The following is an 18938-nucleotide window of genomic DNA, read 5'->3' as shown; positions in this document are numbered from 1 at the left end:
AACGCTGCCCCCTCGTGGGAGGGAAAAACATTGCCAGAGGTCTGACCACCACTACATCGGCATTGGCAGCCAATGATTTAACATTATATTTAATGGTGTGTATGTGTGTCAAAGTCAAAGTCAAAGTCAGCTTTATTGTCAAATATGCTAATATTGTGTGTGTGTGCGCGCGTGTGTGTGTTTGTGCACGCCTACGTGTGTGTGCATGTGTGTTTGTGTGTAGCATGTAGGTTACTCCCTTCATATTTAATGATAAACTTTTCTTAAATCCCTTGCTGAAAAGTTTCAATTGAAAATTTATTAAGTGGTTGCACTTTTAAGTTGAGGATGCCTCAAGCAAGAGGCAAGATGAAGAGAGGTTTTAACATCATTTACTACCAATGGATATCAGAGTTTAAAGGACGACCGAGACCATTTTTTTGTTTCCTAACTGACATCAGAAAAACGTTTTATAGTATCTAAAATACCCAAAACACACAGCCTGATATTTTTAGTAAAATGCAAAACACCAATAAAAATGACTTAAAATGTACAAAATCTGCCACAAATCAGGTCGAAACTGGGGATTTTCAGAAAGTCCCGCCCCCAGTTCGTGACGTCACGTCAAGTCGTCTTGCCTTGCTCAAGAAACAAAACAATGGGCTCACGGAGTTCAGATTCGGAGAAGATGCTTTCTTGTTTCTTATCCAGTTATGAATATGATTCAAATAGTTCTGAAGAGGAAAGCATAAATGCTTGCAATCGATTAAAGGAGTCCTCCCATATCAATTCGAGCCATCAATGACAGCAATGTAGCAGCCAAGAAAATGCACAAGATGGCGCCCAAGCTCCGTTGGAAATGGGCTGATTTGTCTGCTGGAAATTTGTGTCCGCGAATATCAAAGTCAAAAGTCAAAAAAAGTCAAAGTCAGCTTTATTGTCAAATATGCTAATATGCATGACACACACAATGATTGACCATAGCGTTATTCGTGTGTTTTCCTTCTAATTTCGCCATCAACACGGATCAACACAAAGTTTTCAGACCAAACATAGTACCGCAAAATGCATTGTGTCGGTTTCTCGGTCAGGGGCGTTCCAATTATGACATCACGTAGGGGATCGTCATCAAGTCGAAAACAAGACTTGCTGAATATTCAGTGCGGATCTTAAAACGTAAAATATAGCGATATGCGGTGGAATCTTTGTAAAATACGCTCAGTAGAAGTCATTTGAAGTTATTTTACAAATTATGGACACAACTTGGCCGGAGGCGTCGGTTGTCCTTTTAGTTGCTAGTGTCAAAGTTAAGGCCCGGGGGCCAAATCTGGCCTGCCACATCATTTTATTCGGCCCGCGAAAGCAAATCAAGCATGTCAAGTGCCATGACACTTGCCAAAGTCTGAACCAACATTTCAAATTGTCGTATATAAAACCACAATAACAGTCAGTATTCTTGACTTCACATTTGAAAACTAATTATTCATTTATTTTTTTTGTTCACTCTGTAATATATGGATTGGATGGATGAAACATTAATGTCCCTCAACAGGAAACGGTAAGGAGAATGTGGCTCGCTGCAAAAAAAATATTTTGCCACCCCTTCCTTAAGTTAAAAATTGCACCTGGATCCAGATGATTTAATTCAGTGCAACCACTTGCTGAAATAAAACATGCATCCCATCAACAGTTACGCCCTCCTCCCATAGAACATGGAACTCGTGTACACACGTTTAATGTTCCACAAGCCTCTGATGCAGCATCATTACACCTTGTGCGCTTGACCTTGACAGGCAATACAACATCTGCGGCACGTTTAAACAGCAGAAGGCAGAGTTGAATGGAAGAAGTCGTTTGACGTCGAGGCGCGGTGCAGCCGAGCGTTGCAAGGGGGCATCCGGTGTACAGATGGCTTGATGTAGATAATCGCACTGTGTCAAACTTGTTTGAGCCACGGGGGGGAGGAGAGAGTTCAAGGTCAACTCACAAATGAGTGACAGGCGATTGAAACACAAAAAGACATTATTGAATAACTCAATCCATTCCTCCATTTGTTTCCATTTCAAAGCAGATTTCTCAGAGGAAATGATCCCACTTCCTGGGTCAAGCGTTTTTTTTCATGATTTAATCATCAGCGCAATGTTAAAATTCCGATGGATCGTCTTTATTAACGAAGCAGCAGAATTATTCATGGTTCTCTTCTGCCGGCGCTGCGTTGACCCAGCGAGCCGGCCCACCACCGCGACCCCGAGGTGATCTTTTCCCAGGATTTCAGTTTCCATCGTGCCACTTAAACAGGCTGGGACGCACCAAGCATTGCATGAGTAGCCGTTTTGTTTTTTTTTCCCCCCCAAAACCAAATTTTCACAACTTGCCATGGTGCTTTTGAAATGTGAAAAATTAAAAATATATATATATATTAGTTATTTTTAATTGCCAAAATTTCTCATTTTCTTTTAAAAAAAACTTTTTCACCTCACAATTTTTTTTCTCTCAATAAAAATGCTTTCTTGTAAGATGACATTTATCACAATTATTTCCATAAAGTTGCATTTTTCTCCTAATTACTCCTTAAAAATACATTACCTCATAAGTTTTTTTATAAAACTTGTTTTATGTAAAATGTACATTTTCTTCCCCCAAAAATAAACATTTTGGGGTGTAAAAGAATATTTTTCACAGGATTTTTTTTTTAATGATCAGATTTTTCCCATGATTATCCGTTCATTAACCTTTTCCTCAAATTAGAATCAAAAAACATTTTTTTCTCTTGAATTATTGCAAATATAAACTTTTTTTTCAGGGAGAATAAATACAAAGTTTGTAAACCCTAATTGCTGTCCAAAAAATACATAAAACTTACTGCTTACTTACTGGGAAAGTGAAGCTTCATGAAGCACTATTGATAGTCTTTGACTCCTCATTGGATGCTACAGCTGTGTGTTTGCTTTCAACATTTAGCTTGTAGTAGACGTGCACGTTCCACCATGACGTCCCTGATCCACTGCTGAAAAGGACACGCTCCTCTTTCATCTAGAACAGCTTCATGTCGCAAAGAGGGTACAGCAAGTGCTGAAGAATGAATGACTCCCTGTGTCTTTGTGTTGTCATATTATTTGTTATTTTGTTTTTTGACTTCAAGATGGCGTTGCGAGAGTGGCTGCCTTTCCAGCAGTTCCTGTATTTTGTTGTCTACTTCTTTTTTTCCTTTCCTCTTCCTTTCCTAACTTTGCTGCTGTGAAATGTAAATTTCTGCACTGCAAGACGAATAAAGATATATCCAATACAATCCTCTATATGGCAATCTTGGTTTAAAGATGCAGTGGATTTTTAAGACATTTCCTTTGCACCAACCTTTATAATTAAATCAAAAGCACAATCTGGAGGAGTCCAAAAAAATATCAAGTGCTTCGTGAAGCTTCATTTTTCCATCACTACTGTTTGTTGCAATGGAATGAGTGATATTGTCCATGGATGCAGCAATGTACTACATTTTCAGTATTTATAATCCACACATACCCGAAAAAATGAGTCCTTATGCTTGGTAGTGCTGCCAAATGAGGGATGAAAAGTTGCCAGATGACAAGCTGTGATCACCGGTGAAGGTTCCATCATCAGCATCATTGCACTATAAATGAGACATTTCTTCCCGTGTCATCCACAACACCTGCTCACGCACACACGCCGAGGTGGCTGACGTGCACATGAAGTTCGGCGAGCGAGTGTGTGACACGGACGTGGACCTCCGCGTGACCGCCAGCTGATTGTTCCAATTTAACTTCTGTCAAGCGCGCGAAGCAGACAACAAACAGACGGAAGGAAACGTGCGCCAGCGGCGCGTACGTTAACGCGAGTTGAGCTGAGTAACGCGCATTGCAAAATTGTTGGGACAACTGACAGGATGGGAAGGAAAATGGAGGTGCTCGCCGTCTCTCCTCCTTGCGGCGGGAGCTGCAGCGGCTACGTCTTCGTCTCACTCGGTTTGTTTTGCCCATTAAGACGTCCGTCGGTCGGGCTTCCTTGCCTGACGGGTCTTTATGGCCCACTTTACACTCTTCTTATTGTCTGCTTCCTTCGTTCACTTCCACTCCGTACATTGTCATGGCCAAAAATTGCTGCTGATTGGGTTTAGTTTCTGTTATTAAGTGATTTACTGCCAGATGTACAAAAATGTCTGCACTCCAGTGCCAGGGCTTTTGTCATTGTCACTTGAATTCCAGGACCCACAGAATATTGAGTTTTTGGACTACATAAACATTCAATACAGCGTTAGAAACCTTAGACTCTCTTCTTTCAGAAGAATTAATTCCTAAATTATATGGGTCTGGAGTTGTATGTGCTTGAAATGAGCGCGGCTGTCCAAAATACAATGCAATTGGTTTATATATCGCTTTAACAACAGCGGAAGCTGGAACAAAGCGCTAACATGGAAACAAGGGAAATGCTGCCCCTTTGTGAAAGGGGAAACATTGCCAGAGGCCATGGCCAGCGCTTTATGACTTTTGACTTTGACTTTATTGGCACCCAAGCAAGAAAAAACAACCATAACAAATTCAGGAATGACGCTCTACGTCATATTTTCAATTCCCAAAATCTTTCAGTTATTTTAGTTTATTTATGACCAATAAATCATTTGTTTGGAAACAAGATGGAAAAGGCTGGTCTGCTTAGCAAGTCAATAATCAAGCCAGGACCTTGGAACGTCACTCAGATTTCAAACCCCAAGCCTCGTTTGAAATCCTACTTTGAAACCCTAACCCCGTTTCAAAACCATAATGCTGATTTTACACCATAACTCAAATTCAGAACCCTACTTTGAAGTCATAACCCTGGTTTGAAACCCTAGTTTGAACCCCGATTTGGAAACATTAACCTTGATTTGAACCTCTAAGCCTATTTTGAAACCATAACAATGTTTTTACACCACAAGTCTAATATAAAACCCTACTCTGAACACCGAAGCTTGGTTTTGAACCCTAATCCTTGTTGCAAACCACATCTGAAACTCCAACCCTACTTTGAAATCATCACCCTGCTTTGAAACCCTACTCCTAGTTTGAAATCTTGAACTTAGTTTAGAGCCTTAACTTTAGTTTGAAGCTATAGTTCCTGAGTTTCGTTTTTCTTGTGTCACTTTCTGAATCATTTGGAAAAATAGAGCTTAGAAAAAAAATGTAGCCTTATGTAGTGGCATGAAACCAAAATGCAGGCAGTCATCTGGCAAGAATAATGTATTTTTTTCTCCCCTGTCTGTGTGTCCTACAGAGTGTCTTCATTGTTCTGCTCGGACCGTTCACTTTCTTCAATGCTCAGAAAACGAAATATCTTCAGATGCTCACCTCACTCATGCGCTGGATTGGTAAGCCTTGTTTTTCCTTTCTCTACCTTCCCACTCAACACATAATAATGTCAAATTAGATATGTTATCACTTATGTACTTCAAAATACCCTTCATCATAAAACAAATTAACATCCAAATAAATAAAAAAGCCCGTGAAGCTAGTTTCACATAGCATCGTGAAATTTGGTGAGCATATCTTATTAAGAGTAGGCCCACTAAAAACTCTCAAAACGCCCTGCGTGTAAAAAAGATCACAGGAAGTATGTCAATTTGCTTGTAAGCATCCATTTAGGGTTATTTTGGTTCACTCGGTGTGATTGATCAGAAAATTGAAAGCTTTTATTTTCGACAGACAGGTCACACTTTGTTGTGTGTCATTTGAATTTGTCCTCAATGAATGTGTAGCGTGGCAGCCAAGTTGGACTGATTGAAAGAAGAGTCGAAATAAAGTCATTGGCGTTGTGAAATTCACCCAAGGCACTTCTATAGTCTGGACTTCCATTCATGCTGGCCCCCCTCCGCTGGTGTCGGTGGCATTGAGGTGCGTCCATAAAAGGTCCGATCCCCATTCAGTGTCTCTGCTTCCGATCTCTCCTCTCATTCGTGGACAAGCTTTGACAAGCTTGACGGGGCGTCCCGCACTTGATTGGACTGTCACTCACGGCCGCCTTGAAGGAATATAAAATTCCACAAACACAAAGTGGCGTTGGGGCAACTGACGGGAACCTGAGAGCTAAAGTGTGTCATTGGCTAAACCTTTCACTCATTGTCCATCTTGATCCACTCACTTCCTTTCGTATCTTTGTACACTTCCTCTCTCCCTACCATCCTTTTACAACATTCCTGAACCTTTCTTTTCCTTCATCCTTTTTTGTCCCCATCTTTACTTTTCTTTCTTCTTTCACATTCCTTCCTTCCTTCCTTCCTTCCTTCCTTCCTTCCTTCCTTCCTTCCTTCCTTCCTTCCTTCCTTCCTTCCTTCCTTCCTCCCTTCATGCCTTCCTTCACGCCTTCCTTCACTCCTTCCTTCCTACTTAAAGTTCCCTTTTTTAAATGTCCACTGTTGCTACTTTTCCCTCACTCTTACCTTACACCATGTTCGTGTAGCTGTTGAGACCTCGCGTGCAACACTGTGTTGACTTCCGTCCTCCGTCACCTTTTGTGATGTCAGGGTTAGTGGGCAGCTTGCGTGCCGCGAGCTCCGCCTCCCGGCCTTGTCCCAAGGCCTTGTCACGCCGGTTGTCGCTCGAAGGTCCTCAGTCACCTCCTCGACATGGCACACGTGATCGGATCTAGATTTGCACTTTCTGACTCCTTGTCGTTCCATTGTTTCCCATTTTATGACTCCCCAAATGTCTTCTAATTAACTGAATTATTTGCTCACAATTGGGTTAATTTGCTAATAAGTCACCACCTTATTTATTTATTTATTTATTTATTTTTTTAAACTCTGCAACTAACCAGCTCATTAAGGCAATCACAAATCTACTAGACCAGGTAGCTTTAACTTTTCACAAACTAATTTACGCACTAGTTCACCCACTGACAGCATAAGTGACTCACTCACTTGCTACCAATAATCAATGAACAGTAATGCTGATCCACTCACTGACTTGTATACACACAGCTCACCACCAATCTCACAAATTATTTCACAAATACATAACACACTCATTAATCAATAATCTCAGCCACTAACTAGCCATCTCACTCACCCCTGTCCAAACTTGCGCAACTACAATTGAGACTAATGGCCCTTCACCATCACCTGATTATTCAATCACACCAATGCCAGGTCCTGTGAAGCAAACCTATTCCAAGGTGAGCCAATGGGCCGACGCTGTGTGTGTGTGTGTGTGTGTGTGTGTGTGTGTGTGTGTGTGTGTGTGTGTGTGTGTGTGTGTGCTTGTTTGTTTGTTGGACACAGTCCTCAGAGGGCCGTCAAGTTGAAATATCAAGGTCACCGGCTAGCTTGCAAAGCAAAGATAAATCACAGTGGCTGCCACTAACAGAGCTAGCACGCTCAACTGTCGCCACTCGTGCGGGTGCGCGTGTTCATGCGATGACTTTATCCTGACGGATATCTGACGGCTGCTGTTAAAATGAAAGCGCTTGATGGAGGAGGGAATCATGTGGACATCACAGATGGTTGGAGACATTTTTCTTCTTCTTGCGTCATCGTTTAGAAAGTAGCAGCCAAGAAAGGATAACCCCACTGTGCGCACCGAACTACCTTTGACTACAACATTAGCTGCTCCTCGACTCCAGTCTTGTAGACAGCCGCAATTACAAACTGCTCGTCAATTATATATTCACTCAGCTACAGAATAACTGACTTTGTCACTTAGGTCCCTACTCTCAGGTTGGGGGGAGCAGAGGACCACTCCCTGTGGCCCCACTGATTGTTCCTACATTCCTGACTAACGACTGGCCCATTTCCCCCACTCCCACCGGTATCACCTCATCAGCATTACTTTATCAACATTGCAGGGATAATACTAGTGGGCCTCAATCGGCAGTACATTTGCACGTAAAAGCTAGCAACCACTCATTTGACGACAATGAGGTTAAAATCTTAGCGAAAGAACGTAGATGGTTTGAAAGGGGGGTAAAAGAAGTGATTCTTATAAAACAACAAAATCCTTCATTAAACCGGTCTGGTGGGGTGAGGTTCAATTTGGATCGTTCATACAATAGCCTGCTTAGGCATAACAGGTTAGGTAACATTCGTAATGCTGATGAGGTGATACCGGTGGGAGTGGGGGAAATGGGCCAGTCGTTAGTCAGGAATGTAGGAACATTCAGTGGGGCCACAGGGAGTGGTCCTCTGCTCCCCCCAACCTGAGAGTAGGGACCTATCATAGCTGTGTTTGGTGCTGCCATGGCTGGACATTAGGGATGTATAAATGGGGCCGATACGACCAATCAGGCTTTAGTTCGCTGACGAAGCCTCCTCGATAGGAGGCGAAACGTCCGAAACCTTCAAATTTGTACAGATGACGGCTGAAGAAACCTTCTCATCGATAATCTTCAGCAACTCACCCACTCACAAAGTGACCCATACACATCATTAACTAGTCAGCCTGCCAATTAAGTAACAGACTCAATAACAAACTGCCTCTTTTTTAACTAACAAGCTAATGGGCTAACTACTGTACTTCAGTACCTGCACTTGTTGCCAGCTACATAGCTACCTACCTCACTACCTCCTACCTAGCTCGATTGCTACCTAGCTACCTACCTAGATACCTCCTTAGCTAGATAGATAGATAGATAGATAGATAGATAGATAGATAGATAGATAGATAGATAGATAGATAGATAGATAGATACCTAAACAATGAAGTAACTAACTACTGTACTTCAGTAACTGCACTTGCTGTCAGCTACCTACGTAACTAGCTAGCTTGTTACCTACCTAACTACCAACCTAGCTACCTCCCTAGCTAGCTAGCTACCTAGCTAGATAGCTATCTACCCAACTACCTAACCAATGAAGCAACTAATTAAGTAACAAGCTAACTTCCAAACCAGCTCACATTTCTGCCAACTAGCAGATTCAAATCACTCACTAGTTAGCTAAACAGCAAACTCTGAACAAATCCCTCATTTAGTGGCACACAAATTTTAACAAGCAAGGCTCAGCAGCTGACCCTCATGCTACCTTAGCAACACAGGTAATAGTGGCTATCAAAACAACAGCTCTCACTTTGTCCAATTGGAATAAATTTGGAAAATGTTTATTATTATGGTCCCATTTTGTACTGAAGCACCTGATTGAATTTTTAAACGTTCTATCAAATCACCTCTCGCTTACAAATAGCATCTTTGTATGAATTACCCCCCCCCCCCCAACACACACACAACCCCGGTCAGGCACTTGCTGCTGTATTGTTTTTTTTTGAGGGGACGAGGGTAAAAAACATTTACTGCATCAACGATTTGTCGATGTCCTTTTAAGGTGCACACTCAAATAAAATCTGAAGCAGCACAATGCAGTAATAATACCACACGAATGAGCAAGACCACTTCCGAGTGTCGACGTATTTGTCGTTTGCTCAGAGTCGTAAATGCAACTCGGTGGTCTTCCGAAGGTCACAAAAGACCACACACCAAAACCTCCAATACTCTATTCTCCATCAAATCTAATCATACGCAATTTTGTTGCCTCTCTCCAGCGTTCACCATGATGATCATCCTGGCGCTGTTACGCATCGGAGCCGGCGCAGGCGAAGGCCGTCCTCCCGCCGCCTCCCTGGCAGGCGTTCCCAACCTGTTCGGCGTGTGCGTCTACTCTTTTATGTGCCAGCATTCGCTACCTTCGCTGGTGACGCCTATTTCGAACAAGAAGCGTGTGGGCGTGTTGGTGCTGGCGGACTACGTGCTGATTCTGGCCTTCTACGCGCTGCTCTCCTTCACGGCCATCTTCTGCTTCGACAGCGCGCTCATCCACGACATGTACACCCTCAACTTCACCGACAACTGCCGCGTCCTGGACGTGGCGGTGCTGCGTTACTTTCTGGGCCTCTTTCCCGTCTTCACCATCAGCACCAATTTCCCCATCATCGCCGTCACGTTGCGTAATAACTGGAAGACGCTCTTCCACCGCGACGGCGGTACCTACCCGTGGGTGGTGGACCGTGTGGTTTTTCCCCTAATCACGCTAGTGCCGCCCATCCTGGTGGCCTTCTGCACGCACAACCTGGAGTCTTTGGTGGGCATTACAGGCGCCTACGCCGGCACGGGCATACAATATGTGGTGCCCGCTCTGCTGGTCCACCACGCCCGTCGCCACGTTGAGCCCGTGACGGCTCGGCACGCCATCAACCCGCACCGCTCCCCTTTCCGCCACGCATTCTGGGTGTGGTTTGTGGTGCTATGGGCCATCTTCTGCCTCATGTTCGTCACCGCCAACATCATCCTGACAGACACCAGGAAGTGAGACGCTCGCTTTGTGCCTTTATTTTTCTTGATTTGTACTTTACGCCTCCCCAAGGATACTCTACGTCACTTTTATATTGAAGGGAGACACCCTGGACTGGTTGCGGGTCAATCACGGGGTAGACAAATTTATATATATATATATTTATAACTTGGGGAAAAATACAGCTCGAATGCCACCAAAATCTCCATCATGTGCGCACCAAAAACTAATTTGTGCTTCTGTACCAACAAATTGATGGCTCCCCAGGCATGACATGGGATTTAGTTTTTGTCATGTTCTAGCTATATCGATATCGGTACAAAATGGAAATTTGTGACCCAAAACACTAATTTGCAAACACAATTCTGACCACGTCATCCAAATTAGTGGCTGCCAAAGAAGTATTTATTACTTTCTCTATTTCTGGCCACATAATTTACATGTACTTCCGCCTTCATCAGAGTGTCGCCACATGAAGGCGGAAGTACACGCCGAACCATGTCAGGTAATTGAACATCTAAAACGCCACTGTCTGGAAAAAAAGAATCTGTTGTAAATTAGATAATGAGACAGGTATGAACTTAACACAACACATAATTTATGGTCATGAAATAAATCACCACACAAATTATTTGTTTATTGCCACCATTTTGCTACAAAATACAATTTGGCGCCATTCGATGCAAGTATACTCTAATACTTTCTAATTTGTGGCAATTAATTTAAAAACAGCACAAAGGGTTTGGTATTATTTAACAGAAGAAAGTTTGCACACAAAAAAGTGTAGCATTGATGACGACCAAACTTATCGGTTTCCCACCTTTGCCACAGAAGAAGGGAAGTCGCAATTCTCGTGGAGTGTTTGTGTGTGTGTGTGTGCGTGTGTGTGTGTGTGTGTGTGTGTGTGTGTGTGTCTGCCTGCCTGCCTGTCTGTCTGTGTGACGCCCTCCTCCCGTCTCTTTTTTACTCTTTCTCTCTCACACACACACCAACAATGTTTATATCTGACCTAGGTAATATGCAGTTTTTCCAAACGATCGAGTTCTTTTTTTTAATTGTTCTAATGAATATTTTTTTTTAATTTATGTTGGACTTTATTTCGACACAGACAGACGGAAGAGTGATGACAATAGGCAAAGAACAACAGCAGCGACAAAACATCAATATTTCTGTTTCAGACGACTAAAAATGGACCAAAAAAACTCTTACAATAACTGAATGAGGAATAAAATAGCAGGGCCGAGAGAATACCAATACATCTACTTGTATATAGTGCTTTCAGAACGGCTGTTGGCCTAACAAAGCACTTTCCAGAATAGTTAAGATAAAACAACGAAAATAAAATAACAGCGAGCATAAAACAGTCACATAAGCTATTCCCGCATGCGTCTTCTTCTTTGAAGCAGTTGGAAAAAGGGGAGAATCAAAGGCTCCTTTCACCGTGCTCTAAACATGCATGACGTCCCAAACGGCTGCTACGTGCTAAGTTTAAACATAAAAGCGAGCTCAAAATCAATCAACCATTTTTGCGACTCAGTGTGAGAGACCACTGACACACAGATGACAAACAAAAAAACAAGAAAGTGATATTATATGACTCATATCTTTCAAACGAGCGTACATAAAAAAATGAAAACAATTTGAAGGCTCCTTAGCATAGCATTTCATGTTGTTAGCATTCACGTCCATGAAGATTTGATGTTTCTCGTAAATGTCTATGCTTGGCCTTTTAGTGCGCGCGCTAACGCTACGCTGGTAAAGGCTAAGCCGCTAAGCCAAATCACCGACCTTTACCAAGATGGCGCTCTGCGCTGCTCATTAGGGTGTCACCTGTGTCGCCCGTCATGGCTAAAAGGTCACATTCACCTGGGCGCAGCGAAATGCTAAAGAGATGTCGCCGCTAACAAGTATGGCGCCGCCGCAACTCTGTTTAATGGATGTCGGCAAACGAAAAAAAGAAAATTAACATTTCGAACCTGTCAAGCTAATAGCCAATTATTTAAACTACTTTCTTCTCTGGTAATTTGACCTGAAACGCTAGACAAACGCTGTTGGAACAGCTATTTCTTTTAAACTTTGCAATTTTACTCAAGTTTCCTGGCTCTCATCGTAAAATGTACAATCAGACTTATTTTCTGTCCATTACGCTTCAATGCTCCCAGCTAGCATTTCATTCCGGAGATTATGATTGACTCTTCTTCGTTGGTGCATTTGTTTCCACCTTGCCTCTTACCGACTGACCAATCAGCGAGACAAAGACGTGCGTCATCTCACCGCTCTCTGCTCGCGACTGATCTTCCGTCAGCGTTCGACGGCTTGACAATCTCACCGATCACGGCGCCTCACACTCGTCCGTTAGGTCGTCATCAACCTTTGTGCATGAGCCGCTTCCACGTTTTTGTCGCAGGGGCCATTTCTTATCATCGAATCTTAATTTAAATCAACAGACGAACAAACAAAACGAAGCAAGAACCAAATGAATGGAAAAACAGACCGACTAAAGAGTAAACGAATTCATCGACAATCTTAACGAACAAACGGTTGAGCGGAAATACTTAGCGAAGTAACGAACTCATAGACAAACTAGCAAACAAACGAACAAACCTATTAACTAACAAATTAACTCATTGACTGCCATTCACAAATGTATTCAGGAATTGAAAATAGGACATAGAGCGCCATTCCCGAATTTGTTCGGGTTTTAGTTTTTCTTGCTTGGGTGCCAATAAAGGGATGGCCTCTAGGCAATGTATTTTCCCTTTCCCTTTTCATCTTAGCGCTTTTTCCAGCTTCAGCTATTGTGAAAGCGCTATATATACCAATATAATAATAATAATAATAATAATAATAATAATAATAATAATAATAATAATAATAATAATAATATATTTAATTTGTAAGCACCTTTCAAAACTCTCAAGGATGTATTTCAAGCTCATATAACTCCAGACCCATATACAGAATTTAGCAATTCATTGTTTTTTTCTGATAAAAGAAGAAAGTCTAAGGTTTCTTACGCTGCATTGAAAGTTTATGTAGTTCTAAAACTCAATATTCTTGGATTTCGAATGACAATGACAAAAACCATAGCACTGAAGTGGACATATGTTTGCATGTCTGGTAGTGAATGAGTTAATGTACCAATAGACATACGTACTTCTTAAACGAATGGGCAAATAGACAGACCAAAAAAGTAACTCAGGAACGGACTAACGAATTCGTGAATGGATGGATGGACTATCATGAACAAACTATCGTTTGGGACAATGGACAAAGACTGAACAAATGAACAAACTATTAAAGGACAACCGACAGCATTTTTTGTTTCCTAACTGACATCAGAAAAACGTTTTATAGCATCTAAAATACCCAAAACACGTAGGCTGATATTTTTAGTCAAATGCAAAACACCAATAAAAATTATTTAAAGTGTCCCAAAACTACTGCAAAATGACCTCAGAAAGTTTCGGTTTCAGAAGGTCCCGCCCCCTTGCTCGTGACGTCACACCAGGACGTCTTGCCTTGCTCTAGAATCAAAACAATGGCTTTAGATTCGGAGAAGATGCTTTCTTGTTACTCCTCCAGTTAGAAATATGATTCAAATAGTTCTGAAGAGGAAAGCATAAATGTTTGCAATCCATTCGATTCCCGTATCAATTCGAGCCGTCAGGACTCCAATGTAGCTTCCCTGAAAATGCACAAAATGGCGCTCAAGCCCCGTTGGAAATGGGCTGATTTGTGTCAACTAGAATCAAAAAGTAGTCTTGGTGCAGCACACAACGATTCACCATCGCATTATTGATGTGTTTTCCTTCTAATTTCGCCATCAACACGGATCAACACAAAGTTTTCAGACCAAACAAAGTACCTCAAAATGCATTGTGTGTCGCTTTCTCGGTCAGGGCCGTTCCAGATGTGATGTCATGTCAGGCATCGTCATCAACTCGAAAACAAGGCTTCCTAAGCTTGAGTCTTAAAACGTAAAATATAGCGATATGCGGTGAAATCTTTGTAAAATACGCTCAGTAGAAGTGATTTTACGAATTATGGACACAACTTGTCCGGTGGCGTCGGTTGTCCATTAAATGAATAAACAAATTAATAGACAGTTGCATTAATTGACAGTGAAGTAATTTTGACAATCTTTTTTTTATTAATGATACAATAAACTATACATTCCCCTATCAAAATATCGTACACTTTGTACAGTGATACCTCAGCCTACTAACGCTTTAGCCTACGAACGTTTCGCCTTCCGAACATTAAATTCACGAGAATATAATCTTGGCATACAAACTAGTTTTCAGCGGACGAACCAAACCACACAGCGCCACGGTGGCTGGTGGACTAGTTTTCCACACCCCCTTTGAGTGCAGACGTGGTTTGCTATCGAGTGGAGTACGTTTGCAAATATGGGACCGAAAAAGACCCCACCATAGGCTAGTGTTAAGCTGAAGAGGACACAAAACAAAATTACAGTCGAGCAGAAGGAGATCATCGAAAAACACGAACGAGTTGTAGGTTTGTTTCACTGTTTCTGTGTTGTCTAAGCAACGGTCTCAGGCAATAGAAGAGGTTGAAAAACTTCTGTTGATTTGGATTAACGAAAAGCAGCTAGCATGGGACATTGTGAGTGAGGGTATTATCGCCGAGAAAGCACGGTAACTTTACTCGGATATCAAGAGGCAACTACATCGACCATCACAAAGGTAAATAAAACGACTATTATACAGTATATTTTGTGTCGTGTTATGGCTTATTTAGTAGAAAATTATGTTTTATCGGGACCCGGGAACGGATTATTCTCATTTTAATGGTTTCTTATGGGAAATAAATGTTTGGCTGATGAACTTTTTGCCTTACACACACTTTCTGGGAACCAATTAAATTCGTAAGCTGAGGTATCACTGTGTATCACTCATGACGCAGCAGGTGGCGCAGTAAGCAAATCAACTTCAGTTTTTTTGGGGGCGCCTGTGCATGTGTGTTCACGTGCTTGTTCACCTTGAGCGGCCTTGAGGCAGATTGTAGCGCGTGCGGGATCCACGCCAAGGTGGCGATGGCCATGACTGTGACTCACTGTCATGCTGATACATTGCAACGGGGATTGATGGCCAATGAGACATGCGCATGCACGAACACACACATCCACATGAAATCCTTGCAGAGTCCACGTTTGGAGCATCCGCCAAGGTTCAACGTGCAGGTGGCGCATCAATTAGCGTATATACATTCCTGTTAGTGAAATTACACCTGTGGATGGGTTTTGTAGGCAAACATTCAAATGTCTTTATGCCCTCTGCTGACACGCACAAAAAAAATCTTCAAAGCCAGTGATTTGTTGGTGTACTGTATTTGTTGTTTGTGATTTGCTTATCTTGTCCACACACTAAATGTACAGTACATGAGGTATCGGGAAAACTGTTGATAAAAAGAATGATTAATAAACATGAAGATTCAATGATTTCACGATTGCCTAGCCTCGATGTCGTCATATTAAACCGAATGTACATCACACAGTAATATTTGTGTAAAATTTGGCATCACACACATATTGGTCATGTATAGCTGTGCATCATCATATTTTGAAGTGAAGTCACAAAATGGCCAAACATAGCTGAAGCTTTTGCTCCCAAAATACGGTGTCCACACACAGTATAATAATGACATTTTAATAAAACACACTGGGGGAATCTGATGCAAACACGCTGACAGCAATGATGAAACTCGAAGTAAAACGTGTCCCTGTTGGGAAAGCGTGTGTGTCCATGGAGGTCTGCGCCCATGCAAGCGTGTGCAGATGAGCGTGCCGGACGTGCTAATCAAAAGTCAATTCTCGTTTCCGTTACGACACCACGACAAAATTAACTGGTAGACGCAGAAGCTCAAGAATCTATACAAGGTGTTTTTTTTAGGTCATTTTTTCCAGGTCAAAAACGCCTTATTACATCTGGTCTTTTTTTCTGGTCCAAAACGCCTTTCGATACATGGTGTTTTTTTCGGGTAAAAAAACGCCTGACTATACATGATCGTTTTTTTGGGGGGGAGTCCAAAACACCTTATTATACATGGTTGGTTTTTTTCCAGCTAAAAATAGCTAACTATACAGTACATTGTTTTTCTTTGGCTATAAATGCCTTACGATACATGGTAATTTTATTTTTCAAAAACACCTTACGATACATGGTCGGGTTTTTTTTCAGGGCTTATAACTCCTTACTATACATGGTGGTTTTTTTTGGGTCCAAAACGCCTTACTATACAAGGTGTTTTTTTTTTTTTTTTTTTTTTTTTTTTTTTTTTTTTTTTTTTTTTTTTTTTTTTTTTTACCGGGGGGAGGGGGGGGGGGGGGGCGGGGGGGGATAAAAATAACTTGCGGCACATGGTCATTTTGTTTGGGTCCAAAACACCTTACTTGGATATATAGTCGTTTTTTTCCCCAAGTCCAAAACTCCATATTATACATGGTTGTTTTTTTTGGGCTAAAAATGCCTTACTATACATGGTCATTTTTTTTCAGGTCAAAAATGCCTTACTATATACATGGTCGGGTTTTTTTTCAGGGCTTATAACTCCTTACTATACATGGTCGTTTTTTTCGGGTACAAAACGCCTTACTATACATGGTTGTTTTTTTGTGCCAAAAATGCCTTACTATTATAGGGTTTTTTTTTCAGGTAAAAAACACCTTACTATATATGGTATTTTTTTTTTGGGTGTCCAAAACGCCTTACTATCCATGGTCGATTTTTTTCGGGTCAAAAACGCTTTGCTATACATGGTAATTTTTTTTCGGGTACAAAACGCCTTCCTATGCATAGTCTTTTTTTCGGGTTAAAAACACGTTACTATACATGTTCGTTTTTTTGCGGTCAAAAACGCCTGACTGCACATGGTCATTTTTTTCAGGTCGAAAACGCCTTACTATCCTTGGTCGGTTTTTTTTTTTGGTCAAAAACGCCTTACGATACATGGTCGTTTTTGGGGCTAAAAACGCCTTACTATCCATGGTTGTTTTTTTTCAGGTCAAAAACGGCTAACTATACATGGTCGATTTTTTTTCGGGCCAAAAATGCCTTACTATATATAGCCGTTTTTTTTTTCAGGTCAAAAACGCCTTACTATACATGGTCATTTTTTCGTGCCAAAAACGCCTTACTATCCATGGTCGTTCAGTTTGGGTCGAAAACTTCTTACTCTACTTGGCTTTTTTTTTCGGGTCAAAAACGCCTTTTTTCTGGTCCAAAACGCCTTACTATACATGTATGTTGTTTTCGGGTTCAAAACGACATGGTGGTTTTTTTCAGGTAAAAAACGCCTTACTATACATGGTCATTCTTTTCGGGTCAAGAACGCTTTACTACGTAGTAATTTTTTTCTGCAGAAAAACCATTGCAATACTTGTTTTGGGCAGAAAACGCGTGTCATTTTTGTGCAAAAATTATAATCCTATACATGGTCATGAAAAAAAGCATGTCCAGTAAATACATGCAAACAATAAAGTCAACCACCCATAGTTGGTTTTGAACCCTGCATCTCCAGATTATTAAATCAATGCAATAACCAATTAACCACCTTAGCATATGCAACTAGGACTATGTCAGGAAGACCCCAAAAATGTCCTTGCCTACAAAAAAAACTACATGTCAGGTATGCAGAGGAAGGCAGAGTGAGATTGGACACAAAACGGCTCACGAAAGTTAGTCTTTTTTTTCAGCAAGAAAAGTGGGTGAAAACGCCTTACATGGTTGGATTGGATGGATTGGATTGGATTGGATTTGCCTTTATTAGTCTCACAGTGGAGAAATTTACATTGTTGTATTTTTTTAGGTCAAAAACGCCTAACTATACATGGTCGTTTTTTAGGTCAAAATACCTTACTATGCATGGTCATTTTTTTTCGACCTGAAAACGCCTTACAGTACATGGTCTTTTTTTCGGCCAAAAACAGATGACTACATATGGTGTTTTTTTTTACCTAAAAATGCCTTAAAACACTTCGAAATGAAATGTATTATTATTATTATTATTATTATTATTATTATTATTATTACTATACATGATCTTTTTTTTAGGGTGAAAAACGCCTTACTCTCCATAGTGGTTTTTTTTTGGTCAAAAATGCCTTCTGGTCATTCATTCATGGTCATTTTTTTGACCTGAAAATGCCTGACTATACATGGTCGTTTATTTCGGGTCAAAAACGGCTTATGATACATGGTCATTTTTTTCGTGCCAATAACACCTTACTAGAGTCAATTTTTTTTCAAGGCAAAAACGCCTTACTATACATGGTTGTTTTTTTTTTCGGGTCAAAAACACCTTACTGTACATGGTGTTTTTTTTTTTTTTTTTCGGGTTAAAAATGCCTTGCGATGGATTTTTTTTTTGTTTAGGTCCAAAATGCCTTACTATACATGGTCTTACATCTATTGACATGTTGTGAAATACGTCATGAGTCATTCTGGGGGATGCGCTTTGTTTGTGTGTATATCTGTGTGTTGATCAGCCACTCCTGGATAATAACTTGGCAGAGGCAGACGCTCAGCATGGTATGCACCTTCCGCACTTTGTAACAGCCGGCCTACCTGTCTATGCGTCTGTGTGTGTGTGTGTGTGTGTGTGTGTGTGTGTATGTTTTTTGATCGAACGAATGCACCTGAGTATGGCCAAAATATGTTGTGCCTATATGATT

The 18938-nt window shown here is 41.2% G+C and overlaps 1 protein-coding gene across 1 annotated transcript in view; it reads left to right on the top strand.

Moving 5' to 3' along the window:
• slc38a12 (solute carrier family 38 member 12) overlaps positions 1-15708 on the top strand; it is a 28311-nt gene extending 12603 nt beyond the window's left edge. Inside the window, exons 9-10 of the mRNA XM_089019181.1 lie at positions 5245-5338; positions 9498-15708. Of these exons, the coding sequence (XP_088875307.1) occupies positions 5245-5338; positions 9498-10261 (858 nt within the window). The 3' untranslated portion in view covers positions 10262-15708. The remainder of the gene's footprint in view (positions 1-5244; positions 5339-9497) is intronic.
• Positions 15709-18938: the final 3230 nt, after the last annotated feature.

Source organism: Hippocampus bargibanti, linkage group LG17 (assembly GCF_051943395.1).
Source record: "Hippocampus bargibanti isolate YZ-2025 linkage group LG17, ASM5194339v1, whole genome shotgun sequence".
Classification (NCBI taxonomy): Eukaryota; Metazoa; Chordata; class Actinopteri; order Syngnathiformes; family Syngnathidae; genus Hippocampus; species Hippocampus bargibanti.
Note: the sequence above shows the minus strand (reverse complement) of the source record. Positions and strands in the feature narration are given on the sequence as shown.